The sequence below is a fragment of the Spea bombifrons genome, chromosome 1 (genome assembly GCF_027358695.1).
Source record: "Spea bombifrons isolate aSpeBom1 chromosome 1, aSpeBom1.2.pri, whole genome shotgun sequence".
Lineage (NCBI taxonomy): Eukaryota > Metazoa > Chordata > Amphibia > Anura > Pelobatidae > Spea > Spea bombifrons.
Window position 1 is genome coordinate 10,020,206 of NC_071087.1, and position 17,647 is coordinate 10,037,852.

General features: G+C 40.1%; 1 protein-coding gene across 1 annotated transcript in view; it reads left to right on the forward strand.

The window, feature by feature from the left end:
• FGFRL1 (fibroblast growth factor receptor like 1) overlaps positions 1-15,695 on the forward strand; it is a 67,725-nt gene extending 52,030 nt beyond the window's left edge. The window contains exons 3-6 of the mRNA XM_053458150.1: positions 10,968-11,048; positions 11,968-12,252; positions 13,300-13,653; positions 14,689-15,695. Of these exons, the coding sequence (XP_053314125.1) occupies positions 10,968-11,048; positions 11,968-12,252; positions 13,300-13,653; positions 14,689-15,089 (1,121 nt within the window). The 3' untranslated portion in view covers positions 15,090-15,695. The remainder of the gene's footprint in view (positions 1-10,967; positions 11,049-11,967; positions 12,253-13,299; positions 13,654-14,688) is intronic.
• Positions 15,696-17,647: the final 1,952 nt, after the last annotated feature.

Sequence of the window (17,647 nt, forward strand, 5' to 3'; positions counted from 1 at the left end):
CGTATTAAAAACGATGGTTTTTAATGATATTTTTTAGCTATAATTTATAGGCAGATGACATAGCGGCTTAGCGCCCCCTCTGGTGCAAGGAGGTACAGGAAGAGAGTCATATCAATTATAAATCTCTATAAAGTATATAATATTATATCACTTTAATGTATAATTTGATATAAGACAATTGTACTGGGAATGCTGGGAATTGTCATGTGACGCAAAAGCAGGCTTCAATAGGTTGTTGCCAAATTTACTAAAAAAAAAAAAAAAAAAAAAAAAAATGTTCAGTTATTTGTGTTTAACCCTGATCACTGAAAACATGACATTGGGTCATGTTCCAAAATACATGTTTTTTTGTACGTTAATCATTTAAGCTTGTCATAACATGTCCTTCAAAATTTTAGTTTCTATTCATTTGTATCTTTGAAACTTTTCCTGAAAGTTCATAAACAAGACATCCATCATTTTCCAGAAAGCGGTGCCAAGCGCTTGAATAGCTTCTTTCGTTGGGTGGTTGTTCCAAGAAATGTTAACATGGAAGAAGTGAGCAATGGTGGGTCACAACTGCGAGCCTCGTGTTCTCCGGGCAACATAACCCGAGGCTCCGAGACTATATTTTCTAGACTACTGTGCGACTCACTAGGACTCTGGAGTCGTGGTGCGTACAGAGCTCTGGAATTCAATCCGAATTCCCTTCTCTGAAGTCATCACGCATATAAACACACATATGGCCGAGGTAGGGGTCACCTACGTATTTAGGTGCCCTCAGAGAAAAGGCTTAGGGGGGGCAAGTAGTGGATTCGATTATATACAACGTAAGGAATGCAGTAGCGGTGTGTTTCTGTAATACATCATATACAACATTGTTCTTATTAATGTTACCATGATTTATCATTATATATATGTTTATTACCCTTGCTTTGGTCTCTCTGCTTCTGGCATAACTCACTTAATTTATTAAAATGACCTAAAAGCTTTTGTACTTTTGGGATTTCGTACACTGAGATACTTACTGGTATCTCAGCTGAGCTTGGTGGCAGCCTGTGGCAGGGCCAGGATTCTCTAAACAATATACCTGTACTGAAATTCGAGTGACTCGGATATCACTTTCGTACATTTATATAAACTGCGCAAAGGTTACATTTGTTGCGTTTTCTAGGACTGTAGCACATTCACTTTCCCCGATTAATTGCATACTCTAGGGGGGGGGGAGTAATTTTTGTTTAAAATCACCTGTTCCTTCCCTTTTCCCATATCTCCTTCCGCAAGTCATGGACCATTTACTTCCAGTCGACGTGTGAAACCTTTCGGTGGAGAGCATCGGGAGCTCGCTTAAGTTAAAGTGTATTCAAGGCTAATGAAAATTTGTCAAGAATGAAAACAGAACAGGCGTCCGCATTGTTTAATATATGTACAGGTGCGCGGCGGCGGCAAAAGCCCCCTGTTTGCCCCCTGAATACACCGAGTCATTGAGCAGGAAAGAAAAGCAGAAGTTGACACGAATCGGGCACCATAAGGAGATGGAGTTCTGCAGATGCGGGGTTACGTTTCACGCTTGGATGTTTGTTAATATGAGCTCCGTATATCGATTTCAGAGGAGCCGACCAGGCAGTCCCCCAAAGCAGACGTTCCACATGGTTGGAGATCTGAACGCACTCGTGTGATACATTTGTTGTTTCCACTTATGTGATAATGAAGTAACGCGATATCCCTCTCAGAGGACTGTTTATTGAACGTGTTATTTTCCATAACCACCTTCCGACTTGGTCTAAATCTAAATCCGGACCTTCAGAGCATTCTACAGGCCACCGTCGGCCGCTTTGAAAACTATACATCTGCTAAAGTTACTGTTTGCTTCTAATAATATTTTTTTCAGCTCTAAGATTATTTTTAATGGGACATCCAATAATTTGCTTCCATGTCCGGTTTGTTTGGTTGGTTCTTTGGTTACTTTCTATTTTTTGGTGTTTTCCCCATGCTGCTCGTAGCCACCTAAACTATCGTTATCATAACTGATTCACTTGATGGCAGATAATAACCATCTGGCCCATCTGCTCTGTTATATTGTTACCTTCTTGTGTTAGCCTTATGCTAAGAATAAGCTTTTTCTTGTTTCACCATAAGAATTGATAAGATCCGAATTGGAGTCCCACAACATCCAAAGATCTAATTATTGGACGACCATTGTACTTAGGATGCACCTAAATTCAATCAGGGTGTATCTCCTTATACCCAAAAGTGCAGAGCACTAAGCAAGATGCTTCATTCAGATGCTGTGTAATTGAGGGTCTGATCATCTTGACGTCGCCCTATGCGCACCCAAGCTTTTTCGCAACTCATAGAGTTTGGCCCTGAGTTACTATGTATTGTAAGCTCTCAAGAACAGGGTCTTCATCTCCTTCTGTACTCGTTCATCCTGATGGGTTGACATTATGATCAATTTTCATTTTTACTCTGCCTTATTGTGCTATCGTTTGGGAGTTGGGCTGCTCGGCTGTCCTGCTAATGCCAGGGTTAGTGAATACCCTCCATTGAACGGGAAGGGACATATTTACGATCTCTTAAGATCCTGCCCCGAACGGGTGCCATACATGCATGCTTTTGAAAAGCAACTCGAAGAAGTAATCGTATTATACGGGAACACCTTGAAGTCATATGATGTCATATGATGTCATACGATGGGAAATATTACACTTGATATTATAAATTGTATGTACATTTTTCCAGATCTATAAATGAATCCTTTACCTCGAAACAAAAAGTAGGGAATATTCTCGCCGCGAGAGTCTCGTATCTCGTGTTTGAACCATACGCCAGCTTTGACTGATGCCTGAAATACATAGGTCAAAGGAGAAGCTCTAGGAGAAGAAAACACCCATCGTGATTCAACACCTGAAATAAATTGCTACACATGTACAAAGAGCCGTACAATGTTTACACATGATAAGGCTCGTGTGATCAAACAGCTGTGGTTTTGAGTTGAAATCGTTCTCTCTCTCTTTGCGATTGTGCTGCCGAGGTGCGTCACCGGAGAGAGATGGATTTGTAGGTGGGTTTCATGTGGGGGAGCGGCGCTTTAAAGACCTGGCTTGGAGTGGTGCGTGTAAGAACAACGAGTCGGGTTTAGAGAGGCTTTTGAGAGTAGACGGTACGGGACAAGGAACTTTCTGCGAGGCAGGTACGGGGAGCCTCACCCCTCGCTTTCAACAAAGAAGTCAAACATGTCATTTTCTTACAGAGAGCGTTCTTTTTTTAATGTGAGAATGAAAAGAAATCGAGTTTCTCTTTGATGTAGAAAAATAGTCACATAATCAGGGTCTTAACGGGGTTTCTGTGTGTCGGAGCCGTTCTTGAAGAAATGATAGAGATGTTTACTCATCTCTAATGATCCGTGCTGGGTTCTTTACCCCGCTATTGTCACCGGCAACAAAACAGGCTTGTTTGGGATTTTCTATTTCTTTTTTTTCCCCTTCAATTTATTAACCCATTTTATGACGTAATTAGTAAAATCTATAAATATTAACAAAACAAAAAGTAAAAGGCAATGGAATAGAATATGTGAAAAATACACCCAGCGATGTAAGCAATGAAATTAGTAATAATCCAACTGCCTGACAATGTTTAACTCCTGATAGGGGAGATATAACATTCTGCGCTGACACCTTTTTTACTTCAAGGACAGGGTGGTAGTTAAGTGGAATAGCCTCCCAGCAGATGAGAGAGTAAGCATGCATGGGATAGACGAGACCAAGGAGTGATTAAGGATCGAGTCTTTACAGAAAGAAAAGGGGTCAGACTAGATGGACCGAAAGGGTCTTATCTGCCGTCAAAATCTACGTTTCCACGACAGCAGTTACGGTCTATTAATGAACATTTCTACTTGAAATATAAATTAAAGAAAAAAAAAACCTATAAAGGTTTTTTTTTTTAAAGAAAATCCCCAAAATGTCCCCCTCCGGCAGGGCTCGTGCTTAATATTCCGGTGCGTTTCCCTCGGCTAATTGTCCCGCGGTGACCTGTGAAGTTTTGCCTTTGTGTTGCCCAGCAGGTATTGGGAAGTCATGCAGAGAGTTGGCTGCATCGTAAGGGGCCGACCCAAAGAAGCCCCGGCTTTGTTTGCTAGGAGTGGAAGCCTCTTGTAAGCTGATTAACGTCCATTTTGACACCTTTTATTTCATAGTTCTTAATAAACTTGACTCTCTGGAACAGTAGTCCGCCAGCGAGCCGAAGCATGACTCTTCTGGAATTGTTTCCGGTACGTGAGGCGTTGTAAAGTATTATTCCCTAAAGGAAACCATGGAGCGCTCACTTTTTTTTATTTTTGACCTATACAATGAGGAAAATGCTTCCAATATATATATATATATACTGAATAATATATGCATCAGCCATTGTTGCATAATAAACATTTTAGACAATTTCAGATGTAATGCAATGAAGCTTCACTTAACGGAGATGGTGGTAGATAAGTGGAACAGCCTCTCAGAAGAAAAGGTAGAGGCTAATACAGTGAAGGAATTAACCAGATGTCTACTCCATGTTTAATTATGAATACATGGCGAGAACAAAGACTGATTAAGGTCTAAGTCTTTACGTCAGGAAGAACGGGCGAGTAGACGGCCGAATTGGGTCTCTTCTGCTGTCACGTTCACAGGGCTATTCTTTTTTTTACCAGCCAATGGGAATAAAAATCAGCAAAATAACCTGCGCCGTTAAAATAAATAAATAAAGGTCGGGCTGTCCCTGAACAGATTTGGAAGAGGAACTCGGATCCTTTGAGACCCCAGATGCCGCCCCCTGAGATATTCTTTTCTCCGGCGGCTCCTGGCATGCTCCACTTATCTCTCCGCTGTGCAAAAAAAAGGACTCATTTCACGAGTAACCATTCTTGTCAAACACATTTCTCATCAGCTCAGGTCTTTAAAGAGGGAATGGGATTTTAACAGATACCATGGTGGGCGCCGTTTGTGCGCGATTAGTGCTGAGAATGGGGGAAGCCTTTGTCCGCATGAAAAGAAAGCTTGTAGTTCATTAAGCGCAGGGATTAGTTATGTCGGAAAGGGCTGCTTTGAAAAGGTACTAGAGATGGTCCTCAAAGGGCTGGGGTTCTTCAAGACTGTCCTTTCTGCCTCTTCTGAGCGGGTTCCCGATGCAGGTCTCTTTTGTTCGCCACAGTGTAAGAACAAGTTTCCATTCTTGTAAGAGAATTTCCTTGCAGCCCGGTCTCTTTGTCTCCTTCCCCAGTTAATTATGACTTGAGACGGGCTTACCAGTGTAGCTTGACCCTTACAAATAACAGAGCGAGGGAAGAACCTATTAATTGGAACCGTTCCTCCTGATACATCACAAACTTCTTTAAGCAACTTTTACTAAAGAGAAAAATTCTTCCACGCCTAAACTCGTGAAAGCAAAGTCATAATTGTTGATTTAGAAGGACCCGACATAGCTGTACAAATACTACATCTAGAAGTTACGTATGATTAGAAATCTGCAGACACAAAGTATCACTCGGTGATCTATAATATGCATCTGGCTGTCTGATACGCGGCACAAAAGAGAGTCCGGATCCCCGTCGCATAAACTAACGTTATAATTATTCACGCACCATTGAGTAAGATATAAATTACCATTAATGCGGTTTATAGCAATCTTGGATATCAAGCTAAAAATAATGTGTTACCTCCTTCTACAGAATCGGTATAAATACAGACATCTGACATTGTCTGGAATGCTTGACATTAGAAGCACTTAAGATATGACGCTATGTGCAGCTGACAGCATGGGTGTATATGTATATATGTATGTATATACGCACAAATATATATGATATGTATGCATTTGTGTGTATATGTGTATATGTATTTTTAATATTTGTATTTATTTTTATATATATATTTTTTTATATTTTTATTTTTATAATTTGTTTTTCCATTTTTTATTTATATATATATATATATATATATATATATATTTATATATAAATATATTTATATATATTTATATTTATATATATATTTATATATATATTTATATTTATATATATATATATTTATTTTTATATATATATATATATATATTTATATATATATATATATATATATATATATAAAATATTATTTTTTTATTTTTTTTCCTGGCACGTATACCGTGACCTTCCTCGGGGTTTAGCCGTAAATGTGCACGTTTTAGTGACAGGCTCATGACTTTTACACGGATCCAGTAGCACGGTACAACTCCGCTGAAAGAGGATCGGTGGGACATCACAGCGAGACAGTGTATACACAAGTGGTGTCAAACAATGTGTTTCCTTCTGAGCTTTTTTTGGGGCCATGGTATGGAAAGACCGCGGCAGTCTCGATGTAGTCAAATCCTGGCCACGTATTAGTTTCAAAGGGAACGATGACTAGCCAGTATGTAAAGTATTTTAATTCAGTAAACCCTCCTGCTCCCCTTGATGTTTGGTAAAGTTACGTTCGGCAGCTGTAGAGGGGTATGTGCAGAAGGAGCAGAGCGGAGGATCCTGCGTTCCTTTCCCCCTCTTGTGTGATCAGTAGATCAGGCTGGTTAGTAGGACCCGACCAACTCACGAGTCGGGAACACATTGCACGGAAAGTGATTACGGTGTTGAAAGCTTTGATATGAGATGAGCGTCTAGCAGCTGGTGTAGGTGTCCTCTATGGTAAGAAATGTCACTCGAAAATCCATTACCGCACTGGAAAATCCCAACCTCTTTGTAGACTAATCTTCACGGATTCCCTTTTAGTGCGGCTCCGCACGGCTCACTAGTGTGGCCACATGCCACCAACAGGGAGAGACCCTGGGGGTAAGAGACCTTCATCTCTTCCATTCCATTTTGACTTTGACCTAGACATTTGAATTGCCTCGTGCATAGGGTGATCGCAAGGAGAAAGTGGTCCAGCTGGTGTCCTTTTACTCAAAGCTCGTTAGTTTAATACATTTTAACAATTTATTTCACCCAACGAGAGGCTTATTTTTCATTGTCAATAGGGATGTAGTAAGCGGTAAGAGTGAGCGGCAGCGTCCACTTCCACAGTGCCCAAGTCATCTGATAGTGTTTCGAAGCAAGGTCTTATTATTATTATTATTTGCTTTATATAGCGCCATCATATTCCGTAGCGCTGTACAGTGGGTAGACGGGACATAACAAGTAGTATATAACATTTCAATTTGACTTGCAGAAGAACAGGTGAGGAGGGCCCTGCTCCGAAGAGCTTACGATCTAGAGAGTCTTGTATGCTTGCTCCTGTATATTCCCTTCCCGAATGGCTTCCCGGTAGGCCAGTCTCCCGTCTTCTGCGTAAATAAAGAGTGGAACTTCCTCTTTAAAACGCTGAGGATTCTGGGCTCTGTTGGCGATAAACATTCTCCTGTCTCTTGAGTTCATGACATGCCCTTAATTCATAAACACAGGCCCTTTTCGGTGGTTCGTAGTATACAAACGGACATTTTTAATTCGGAGTTTAGACAGACGCGGCGGCCCGGCCGGCAGCACGAGACTATACATCACCTCACTTGCTCTTTCGTTAAAGCTGGCGGTTACGTGCTATTATTACGCGTCCAACACTCTTGGCAGCGCGTTCTCTATTGGGATTTTATTGCCGGCTTGTCTCCGCTTTTTTATTTTTCCTCCCCATCTCCTTTTTTGAACAATTCTGTATTGGGTGTAGATGTTTACCCCCCTCGGTAATCAGCGGTGTATTTGGAGGAGGAATAAATGAGAATAATATCCTAGTCTATCAGAGATGGAGGATGGCTATAGACTATATAGATAATGTAAAAATTCCCGGTGTTATTCTAAAATCCTTATATCGGGTGCAAAAAATCGGAAAGTTACGGCTCTATAATTATAGCATTCCAGCGGTTGCCATGGCAATAAGAGCGTTGTACCAAAACTGTATAACTAACTGGCGGTTGTCTTAACCAGTTCGGGTTTGCGGCGTTATTACCAGAGCGGCCAACACAAGGCTCGCGCTGTGGATTATTCGGTTTGTTGCCATGGTGATAACACCTCATTTCATTTACTGTTATTTACTGGGTTTTATAGCGCTTCTTACGGTCCATACATTCAAAGGCTACGAGAAAACTTTTTACAGGCCGAGACGATCCGATACATTGGGGTAGGCAATCTTCAGCTCTCCAGATGTTGTGGACTACATTTCCCTTGATGCTTTGCCAGCATTATGACTGTAAGAGCATTATGGGAGGTGTAGTCCACAACATCAGGGGAGCCAAAGATTGCCTACCCCTGCGATTAGGCGAAGAGGACCTGAGATTATGTATCCAAGAGAGCACCCCGAGTCCGTTTACTTTAACAAACAAGTGTCGGTGTTTCTCGCGCCTTCTATTTAATTAAATACAGAATTCTAAGTGTGTGGAACATGTTCTCTCACCACACAAAAACCCATTCAGAGCCCCGAGTTCCCACCATCTGCCAAAAGAGAAAAAAAAGAATGCGTCAGTCATACTTTTTCTCACCTTATTAAAAATCAGAAGGTAGAAAGTGTCTTTTTTTTTCTTCCCCTGGGAAACTTTTTTTGTGCTTTTGCAAATTATACTAAATTGTAAATCTCGGATGTGAGCGTAATCCATTTAATAGAGCCGCTGAAATTCTGAAACAAAAGCGTTTGTCTGAAAGGCCTTTTTATCTCGGTGATTTTTTTTTTTCTTTCCTTTTTCTTAAAGACGAATATAAAAGATTTTTAGCCAATGGCTAAAAATGTTAAAATAGCGGTTTTAACCTTTTATGTGCAAGTGTTGTGTTGCATTCGTATGGCTAATGGTGATGATTTATTTATTATTTTCATTAAACCTTCGCTAGAGCTAATGAAGAATTACAAAAATTATACATTCACGCCCAAAAGAAAATAAAAAAGGCGCTTTTTAATTGGCTCTAAAGTGTCTCATTTGATATGCTATAATGGCAAATAATATTAAATAATGGGTCAAAAACACACAGATTAAAGCAACGGTGCTCCCGTGGGATTTAAGTGGCGGCGTTTCGAAATATGTCACTTGTATGAAATCGTTAATCACGAGGGGTTAAATAATGGAGCCATGAGGGGCCCCCTGCACTTTTTTTTTTTGCCCTTCCTAACCCCAAATGGGAAGATTGTGCATAACTCCCAACATTTTCTAAACTTTCTCCTGCGTTGTAATCTCAATGGCACCCCAAAGCCCTTGAAGGGTTAATGCCGCATGGCGACTATAGTTCCCAGCGTTCGCCCCTGTTGCTTTTGTCTGTTTTTTCCACCCCAGCTCGTATTAATAGCTTTATAAACACTAAAAGCCCATGTTCTCTGGGTCAAAAACAATAATAAAATTTCTGCTGTCGCCGTGCGGAGAAATTAGCGTTTTTCACGTTCCCGAGAAGCTTTATTAGACCCCTGCATATTGATTCTGAGCTCGTTACCCTGGGAATGCGCACGTCCCTCCGTTTTGCCGGGGGAAATGGTGGAGAGAGTATAGAGTCCCGACTCTTTCTGAAATGTATTCCTCCTTATTATACTTGCTGAAACCTAGGGGAATTACATCACTTTCTCCCTCATTTCACGGCCCCCTTTTATTTTTGTATGCCCCCTTCTCCCCCCCCCTAAAGTGTTGAGTAGAAGCTGCCTTAATGGGATGTATTGATGGCTCCATCCACCCAGCCTTTGCTTTGAAGTGTGCTCCGGATCAAGGGTCACCGTGTTTAGTTATGCAAAGTTGGATGATCTGTGAAATGGGGCCTTTCAAGGCCTCTGACATCAAAGGCTGAAAATCTCATCGTCAGGTTGTACAAGTGGCTGGCATTGCTTTGGAACAAATTAAGGCAGCAGCCTCCTGGGATCAAAAAAGGAAAAAAAATATATATATATATATCCGTACTTCCAGATTTTGGGTTATGTGCCTATGGGGGGGGTTTGCTTATTGTCCCAAGCCATGTCTCATATTCTATTAGAGTACATTTTCGAGGTGAAAGCTTTGAGAATTCTTTTGAAAACCACAAAAACGCTAAAGAAGGCAAAATTAAATAATGAAGGCATGGGTGTGAGTTCAGTTAGATGGGCTTCTTAGAACGTTGGTCCTCAGGCTTCGCCTCGTCGCCCCGCGCTTTACCTCCACAGACATCTCTGGAACTCGGCCTGCGCCTTGTCAGGAACTACACGGGATTTTTTTGGGCTTGGCTGGATAACAAGGAAAGTTGCATCTTCAAAGGATCAAATAGATTTGGACCAAATCGGTTGACATCAAAGACTTGGAAGCAAACCAAGCGGTAGAAAGAATGGCAGACAGTTGGTGCATGTGTGCGCCCGGAGGTCGGTGTCCATGTCATCTGAAAGACAAGTCTAAAGGCCAGCACGGCTCCGTGACCTCAGACTAACACCTAAACATGTGACGAATATCCAAATATGACCTCAAACTACTTTGACATCAAAAAGTGTAAATACCATCACACGTCTGGTAACGAGATCTCCATCTATAGAGCCTTTACAGTCCCGGTTTAATTTTAAGCTTTTCTGGAGCTGGCGGGGAAGGAGATCAATACATCGCCGTGGTTTAGGCTTTCAGGATCAGATGCTTTGAATTATTCTTTGATACCTTTACAAGTCTTGTCATCTTTTGCCAGTAGCTCTACTCGGGTAAAATCATCATTCCTATCACAGCGAGATATATTTTCATAATCCGCTGGGAGCAGTGGAAGAAATATCCAAGAAATGCAGGCTGGGGAGATAAGAATTGGATAACTCAGTCTGAAGGAGAATGTATATTTTGAGACTATACTGCTTAAATGTATCCTTTAGTGTTTAATTATATTTCTTTTAACCTGTAGATGGCTAAACAGAATGCAGAGTAACATTTCAGTTTCCTCTGATATAGAAAGAGTTAAAGGAAAATAGAATTAATTTGTCTTTTCTACTTTAAGTATAAGGCTATTTTTTGCCTTACCAGGTGTTTTTTCTTTTGTTTTATAGATGACGCTAGTGCCGGGAAAACGAACCAACCACCTGACGGACCCAATACCGATTTAGAAGACGTTTCTGGCAAGCAGTGGGGTGAGTGTCAGCTTCTGCTCCGCCACTCAAGCCGTCGTTCTGAGCAGGGTTTGGGGTGTCTGAGCCTGAACAGCTGTAACACTGCAGTGCCTTAATCACATAAATCTAACAATCACATAATATATATATATATATATATATATATATATATTATGTCTTATTTTAATTATATAGAACCAATAGGTACTTTTAAGCTTATATTATGATATAGGCAAAGTACAAACATCATAGAAGCCTCCATAGGACGTATAAGTGTATTGGGATAGAAGTCTCTTCACCCTAAAGCTTATAACATATAATATAATATATATATATATAATACTTTATATATTGCTTTATATGATGTAACTGATATATACATATATAAGATCTCATTTGTGCCAACTCTGGCATTAATTACGCATCTAAGGGTTGTTCTGACAGCTAAAATGTATTTTTAATAAGAATTTTAAAACTTATTGGCTTTGTCTGCAGCTCCTTATATGTTTTGTTCTTGCCCTTGCTATAGTAATGGGAAGGATATCAGGTGTCCCCTATGCTGTCAATTTCTGGATAAATATATAGATCCCTTTTTGTTTTTTTAGGTAGTCACCTTGGCTATGGCCCAAAGTAAATCTACAAATGCAATAACCTGGACATTTTCAATCCAGAAATGTATAGTTGGTGAGATAACATCATTGGCATATACATAATATAGGTGACTTAATACAGAATGTCTTTACTTTCTAAGAATAATAGTTTTTAAGAAGCACTTAGTCGCCACCGAGGAGCTCATGTTCCGCTCATAGAATTCCCCGGTATAGGTAAATACTACCGTGCTCTGACCGTGCTCTGTGTGCCATAATCCAGCATTGAAGGTAATTAGTCAATTGCTTTGAATACGGAACATGGCATTTAACATGTCCTTTTCTCTCTGCAGCCCGACCCCGCTTTACTCAGCCGGCAAAAATGAGGAAAAGGGTAATCGCGCGGCCGGTGGGAAGCTCCGTGCGCTTAAAGTGCATCGCGAGCGGAAATCCCAGGCCGGACATCATGTGGCTGAAAGACAGCAAACCGCTAAACTCTCAGGATAACGGAGAGAACAAAAAAAAGAAGTGGACGCTCAACCTAAAAAGTCTCAAACCGGAGGACAGTGGGAAATACACCTGCCAGGTGTTCAACAGAGTGGGGCAGATTAACGCAACGTACAAAGTGGAAGTCATCCGTAAGTACCGGCACCGAGCACAGATGTTATCAGACATCGCTTTTATTTTTCGTTCGTATCTCTCCTATGTCGGCAATGAGAAGCACATGGGCGGCACAGGCTCGCAAACCTGATGGACATCTGCTAACAATAAAGAAACAACAGCTGTTTAAAGACACTAAAAACATGTGTTTACACTAAAACCAGGAGCCAACGCCGGAAAACGAATCGGATCTCATCCCGGTGTCAGTTTTTTGGCAATTATTTTTGTATCAAAAACAGAATGATGTCTACCAAAACCAAGAGACCCGTGCGATATCGCAGTTTGTTTTATTGGAGTAGATATGTGATCGCCTACTGGTTATTCGCACATTTCTTGATGGAGTGCAGATCCGGTGAAAGAAAACTTTATAGGGTGCAAAACCCTCTATACCGAGCTGCCCGGGATACACATGGGGGATCACGTTCTGCTACATTTCCACAAACCTGACACATTCTGTATCCTCTTCTCTCCCCGAATTTCTTTGAAGCCCACGTTTTTTGTAGAATTCCACCTTCTGCACATACTGTTAGACTTGGTCATCTTGATAAGGTTGACACCATAGCCATGATCAATAACGCAAGAGCTCTTATTGATCATTAAACAAAAATGTCCTTAAGTTATTAAAAAAGGCTTAAAAAGAACATACATTTCACCTGACTTTGGCTATATTAAAAGAATTAATTATATCACTATGGCTTTAAGGGAAAGACTACAAATTATGTTTTTTTTCTCAGTATGTCTTCATATCCATGGAGTCTTAAGTCACATTTGATACTTTTTATTGGGCCAACATAGAAAAAGATGCCCTGAAACCTTCTGTACCTGACATCTCTCATTTAGATGGAACCATCTTAGATCCCCATCATTCACATCACTTCCATCTGAAGAAAAGACCTCTGAGTTTACAAAAACTTCATATTTTTTTAATATGTTGGTCCAATAAAAACATTGAGAAAACATTATATAGCTTTTTTATATATATATAAGAATATACATAATAATTTTGTTCCTTTTGGATTTCTCAGAGAGAACGAGATCAAAGCCGATCCTGACGGGCAACCATCCCGTCAACACCACCGTGGACTTTGGTGGGACGACGTCCTTCCAGTGTAAAGTGCGCAGTGACGTCAAGCCTGTTATTCAGTGGTTAAAGAGAGTGGAGTACGGCTTGGAGAACAAGTACAACTCGACCATCGATGTCGGAGGGCAAAAGTTTATCGTGCTGCCAACGGGAGAAGTTTGGTCACGGCCAGACGGATCCTACTTGAATAAACTCATCATCACCAGGGCCAAGGAAGACGATGCCGGCATGTACATCTGTCTTGGGGCGAACACGATGGGATATAGTTTCAAAAGTGCCTTTTTAACAGTATTGCCAGGTGGGTAGAAAATAAATCTTTGTCATTTCTTTCCAATTATTCAGTTCTTTGTCTTCTAAATCGGGCACCTGCAAAAAAAAGTAAATATTAACGTTAACTATATTTTGTTAATTATTATTTTATAGCCGTTTTCATGGCAAATGTAACCACCAAAAAGAAAATAAATGTGTCTTCTAAAGTATAAAGACATAATAACACGAGATAAAATCAATGCCCTTAGTTGCCAAATTTGCTGATATTATTCAGATATTGACATTTAACCAAAACTGTAAAAAAAAAAAAAAAAAAATTACCATCAATGTAATTCTCTGGCCTCTTACAAGGTTGTTTCAAAATTCTGAATTTTATTGATTAAGTAAAAATATTTCATATTTAATAGATCTCAATAGGAAGGAAGATATAAAAGTGTAATTATTTCAAAGTAAACGTTTACCAAATATTGATTGGAATGTCGCCTTTTTCTACTAACGAAACCAAAATGCATTGAACCGCTCTAAGCCCTTCTGGGTCACAGACGGTTAAAACCACTTGAGGGACTTTAAAAAAAAAATAAAAAAAATAAAAAAAAAAAAGAAATCTGAAATCGTAAACCATGTGCAACCCGCTACATATTTCAGATTTCTGACTTGTTGACTTTAGAGGAAGGTATTAGCGGCAATTAACCACATTTCACCTCCGGGCCGTGCAAGATGGCCCAGCTTTCTGCTGAGAGACTGTATTTTGAAGCCATATGGGCTGGGTTTATCCCGTTACGTCTTTGGGGGGGGGGGGATTTAAAATAAAACAGATCCTTAGAAATCACCGTTGAACAAAAAAAGCAAACTGTTTGTTTGTCCTTTAGAACCTTAATAGGACACCAACAACAAAGCATTACTTGTTGGCTTAGAATGTTAGAAGGTTGGCAGACATTGTGTTATGAAGAAGCATTGTGCGCTCTGTTATGTTTGACATCTGTTTTTCATTGTTCTCTTCTGGGTTTAATCATCTCTTTGTTTTATCTTCTTCTCCTTACTTCCGAATCTCCTGGACCTACAGATCCAAAGCCTCCTATCGCCACCGCAACGTCTTCTCCCAGCAGTCTTCCGTGGCCGGTAATTATCGGTATTCCCGCTGGAGCGGTTTTTATATTTGGGACAATCCTCTTGTGGCTTTGCCAGACCAAGAAGAAACCTTGGTCGCCTCCGGCCGCAGCAGCCGTCCATAGACCACCCCCGAGGGTCTGTGTTCCGCAGATACCAGACAAAGACTGCATGTCCTCCATAAACTATGAAGATTATGTTGCCCAACAGCAACATTTACTCCCGCAAGGACCTGTTTTGGCACCGGGAGTGGCTTCAAAAATGTACCCAAAGATTTACACTGATATCCACACGCACACGCATTCTCACGTCGAGGGCAAAATACACCAACACCAGCACATCCATTATCAATGCTAAGTACTAGCCATACCGAAAGGACTTGCTTTCGTCATCGGTACCTCAGAAAGACTGCTTGGTTCAGCTTACACTGCCAGTGCATACGGATGAAAGAATATTTTTATTAATGCAAATAACTATATGACTTAAAGCAAACAAAAAAAATGAAGGATAAGAATAAACCCTGGAAAATTTCAGGGCTGTTGTTTTTGGTTTGTGTGTGGTTTCAGCGGTGTTCGGGGCAAAAAGCACTGTTCTTCTTCCTGTCGAAAAAAAAGATGGCCGCCCTCGTATAAACAGTGCCTTAATTTGCTCGTTTTTTTTGTCGGACCGGAATAGTTGAAATTTTCAGTGGTTTACCGAAAAAAAAACACCTGGAAAGTGGAATACGGAGAACAAATATTTATGAAGAGAGATCACATTCGAAATAAGCTATAGCATGTTTGTTCCGAGAGCGGGAAATCTCCACACCGGAATCTTTTGGGCGGAACGATTCCTTTCTTAAAAGTGCCTGCGTCTTTGTAGGAATCCTAGCAAAGACACGGAGAAACAACACACTGAAGAGAACTCATGGATTTCATATTTATAGTAACTTTTCGTTCTTCCCATCGAATAAAAAACAAACAATTAAACGGAATAATAGAAAATCGATGTAAGCAAATCTAAACCGCTGGAGTTCATCTGTATTTTAATTTCGTTCTTTGGAAAAAGTAATATTTTTGAGTCCATAAAAGCGATAGTATCTCTCGGTGGCTTTCAAAGATGCCTTATAATCATTAAGTTGATGGTACAGACTTTTTTTATTCATGAGTATAGAAAACGTGTAATTCTATATAGATTTTAAACTAAAGCCATGTCTATTTAATTTATTTTGTTAAACAGAAAAAAAGTGTCTAATGTAAAATATTATTTTTAACAAAATGGTAATTTCTATACATATTTTGCAGTGAATTTGTAAGATTATTTTAGCCGGGACTCCTCGGAGATAACAATGTAGCAGTTAATATCGGATATTTAAATATTACAGCTCGATGGCAGAGGATGATGGCTATAAATTTGAGCTAAAAATGCACTTTTCATCCTTATTTCCCCAGGGAAAATTCTACCTTCTAGCATCTTTGCTGTGATATTTAAATCCCGACCGCGTCTGGAGTCGTGTTTTTTTTTTTTTTGTATACGGTGTTAAGAATAAAAAAAATGTTCTATAGAAATATTTACCATCGGTTACGACCCCCCTGCTTCCCCGGACTTACTGACAATCTTGTACAGCGACCCCCATCATCCCCCCCAAAGTGAAAGTCTAATCAGACATTTAGCAAGCAAAAATATCTACTTTTTTGGGCAAAAATGGAGAAAAATAATGAAAGGTTATGTTGATGTTTATTTTCTTTCCCCCTTCGTTTCGCTATTCATTCTGGACCCCCGACACCCGCTGGTCTCCCCAGCATAAAGGGTTGAGGTGACCCTGTATAATGTATAATTCAGTGGGTGAAGAGACTTTGGATAAACCTCAATGTTATAACTATGCATTGTACGGGGTCGGCCAAGCTCAAAGGGAGAGATTGCCAGGACGTTGTGTTTCAGCTCCTTGACCCCAATTTATATGACGGAGGTCCAATCCCGCCGAGCTTCTGCTGCGGGAAGAGCTTGGCTGACCCTGTGTAATGTATAGTTAAATCAGTGAGATGACTTCAAGGTCTTCTTGCACATTATATAATGCTTTATGCAGGGCCATCACCAACTTTCCTTTAGTAAATAAACCTTCCCCCTCCCCCAATTATTTTTATTTTTCACGTAAGTTCACGCTTACCTTTCACTTTACACCGCCAAGGACCTGCGACCCAATGATGCATAATCTATATCGATGACAGATCTGGTTTAGTATTAAAACACCAAGGACGGGGCACAAAACACGCGTGTAGATTTTGGCCGTACTGAGCGGAGAACACATTAGCACAACCCACGGGCTCACACGCCATTTCACGATGAATAAATTATATTGATTATATCGTCTCTCTGTGTAGTTATATAGAAAAAACATATTCCCACGTTTTGGGCTTGATAAATATCTAACTTTTTTGCAACCGATTTTGAAGGATGTAAAAGCCGTCGTGCCTTTCAACGCCGAAAAATGTCCAGTTTTTATGTAAAATGAAGCTAAATGTCTGATAATTCTTTCTCTCTGCTTCTTTCCCCCCTTTTTGTTGCATCTAGACATGTAAAAGTGTATATTATATATTTTTGTATAGTAAGATGTGTTTAAAATGTGCCATATGTAAACTTTCATAAAATCTGCCTATGGTTCGGAACCAACGGCCGTCTTGTGTGTTCATTCCTGCAAACAGAAGTATAACCACGGATTTCTGATAGGTTTTTCTTATTTATTTTTTTGTCAAAAGATAAAAAATGCAATAAAGTAAAATAGGTGGAAAAAGGGAAAATAGAAACACTTATTGATCGGATGTTTTTTTTTAATTTTGCACCAAGGGAGGGCTAGTAACGTTGAGCTTAAAGAGGCAAATTTAGCCGAGGGGCAACACTTATAACAGCCAACACTCTCTATTTAGACAATCCAGTCA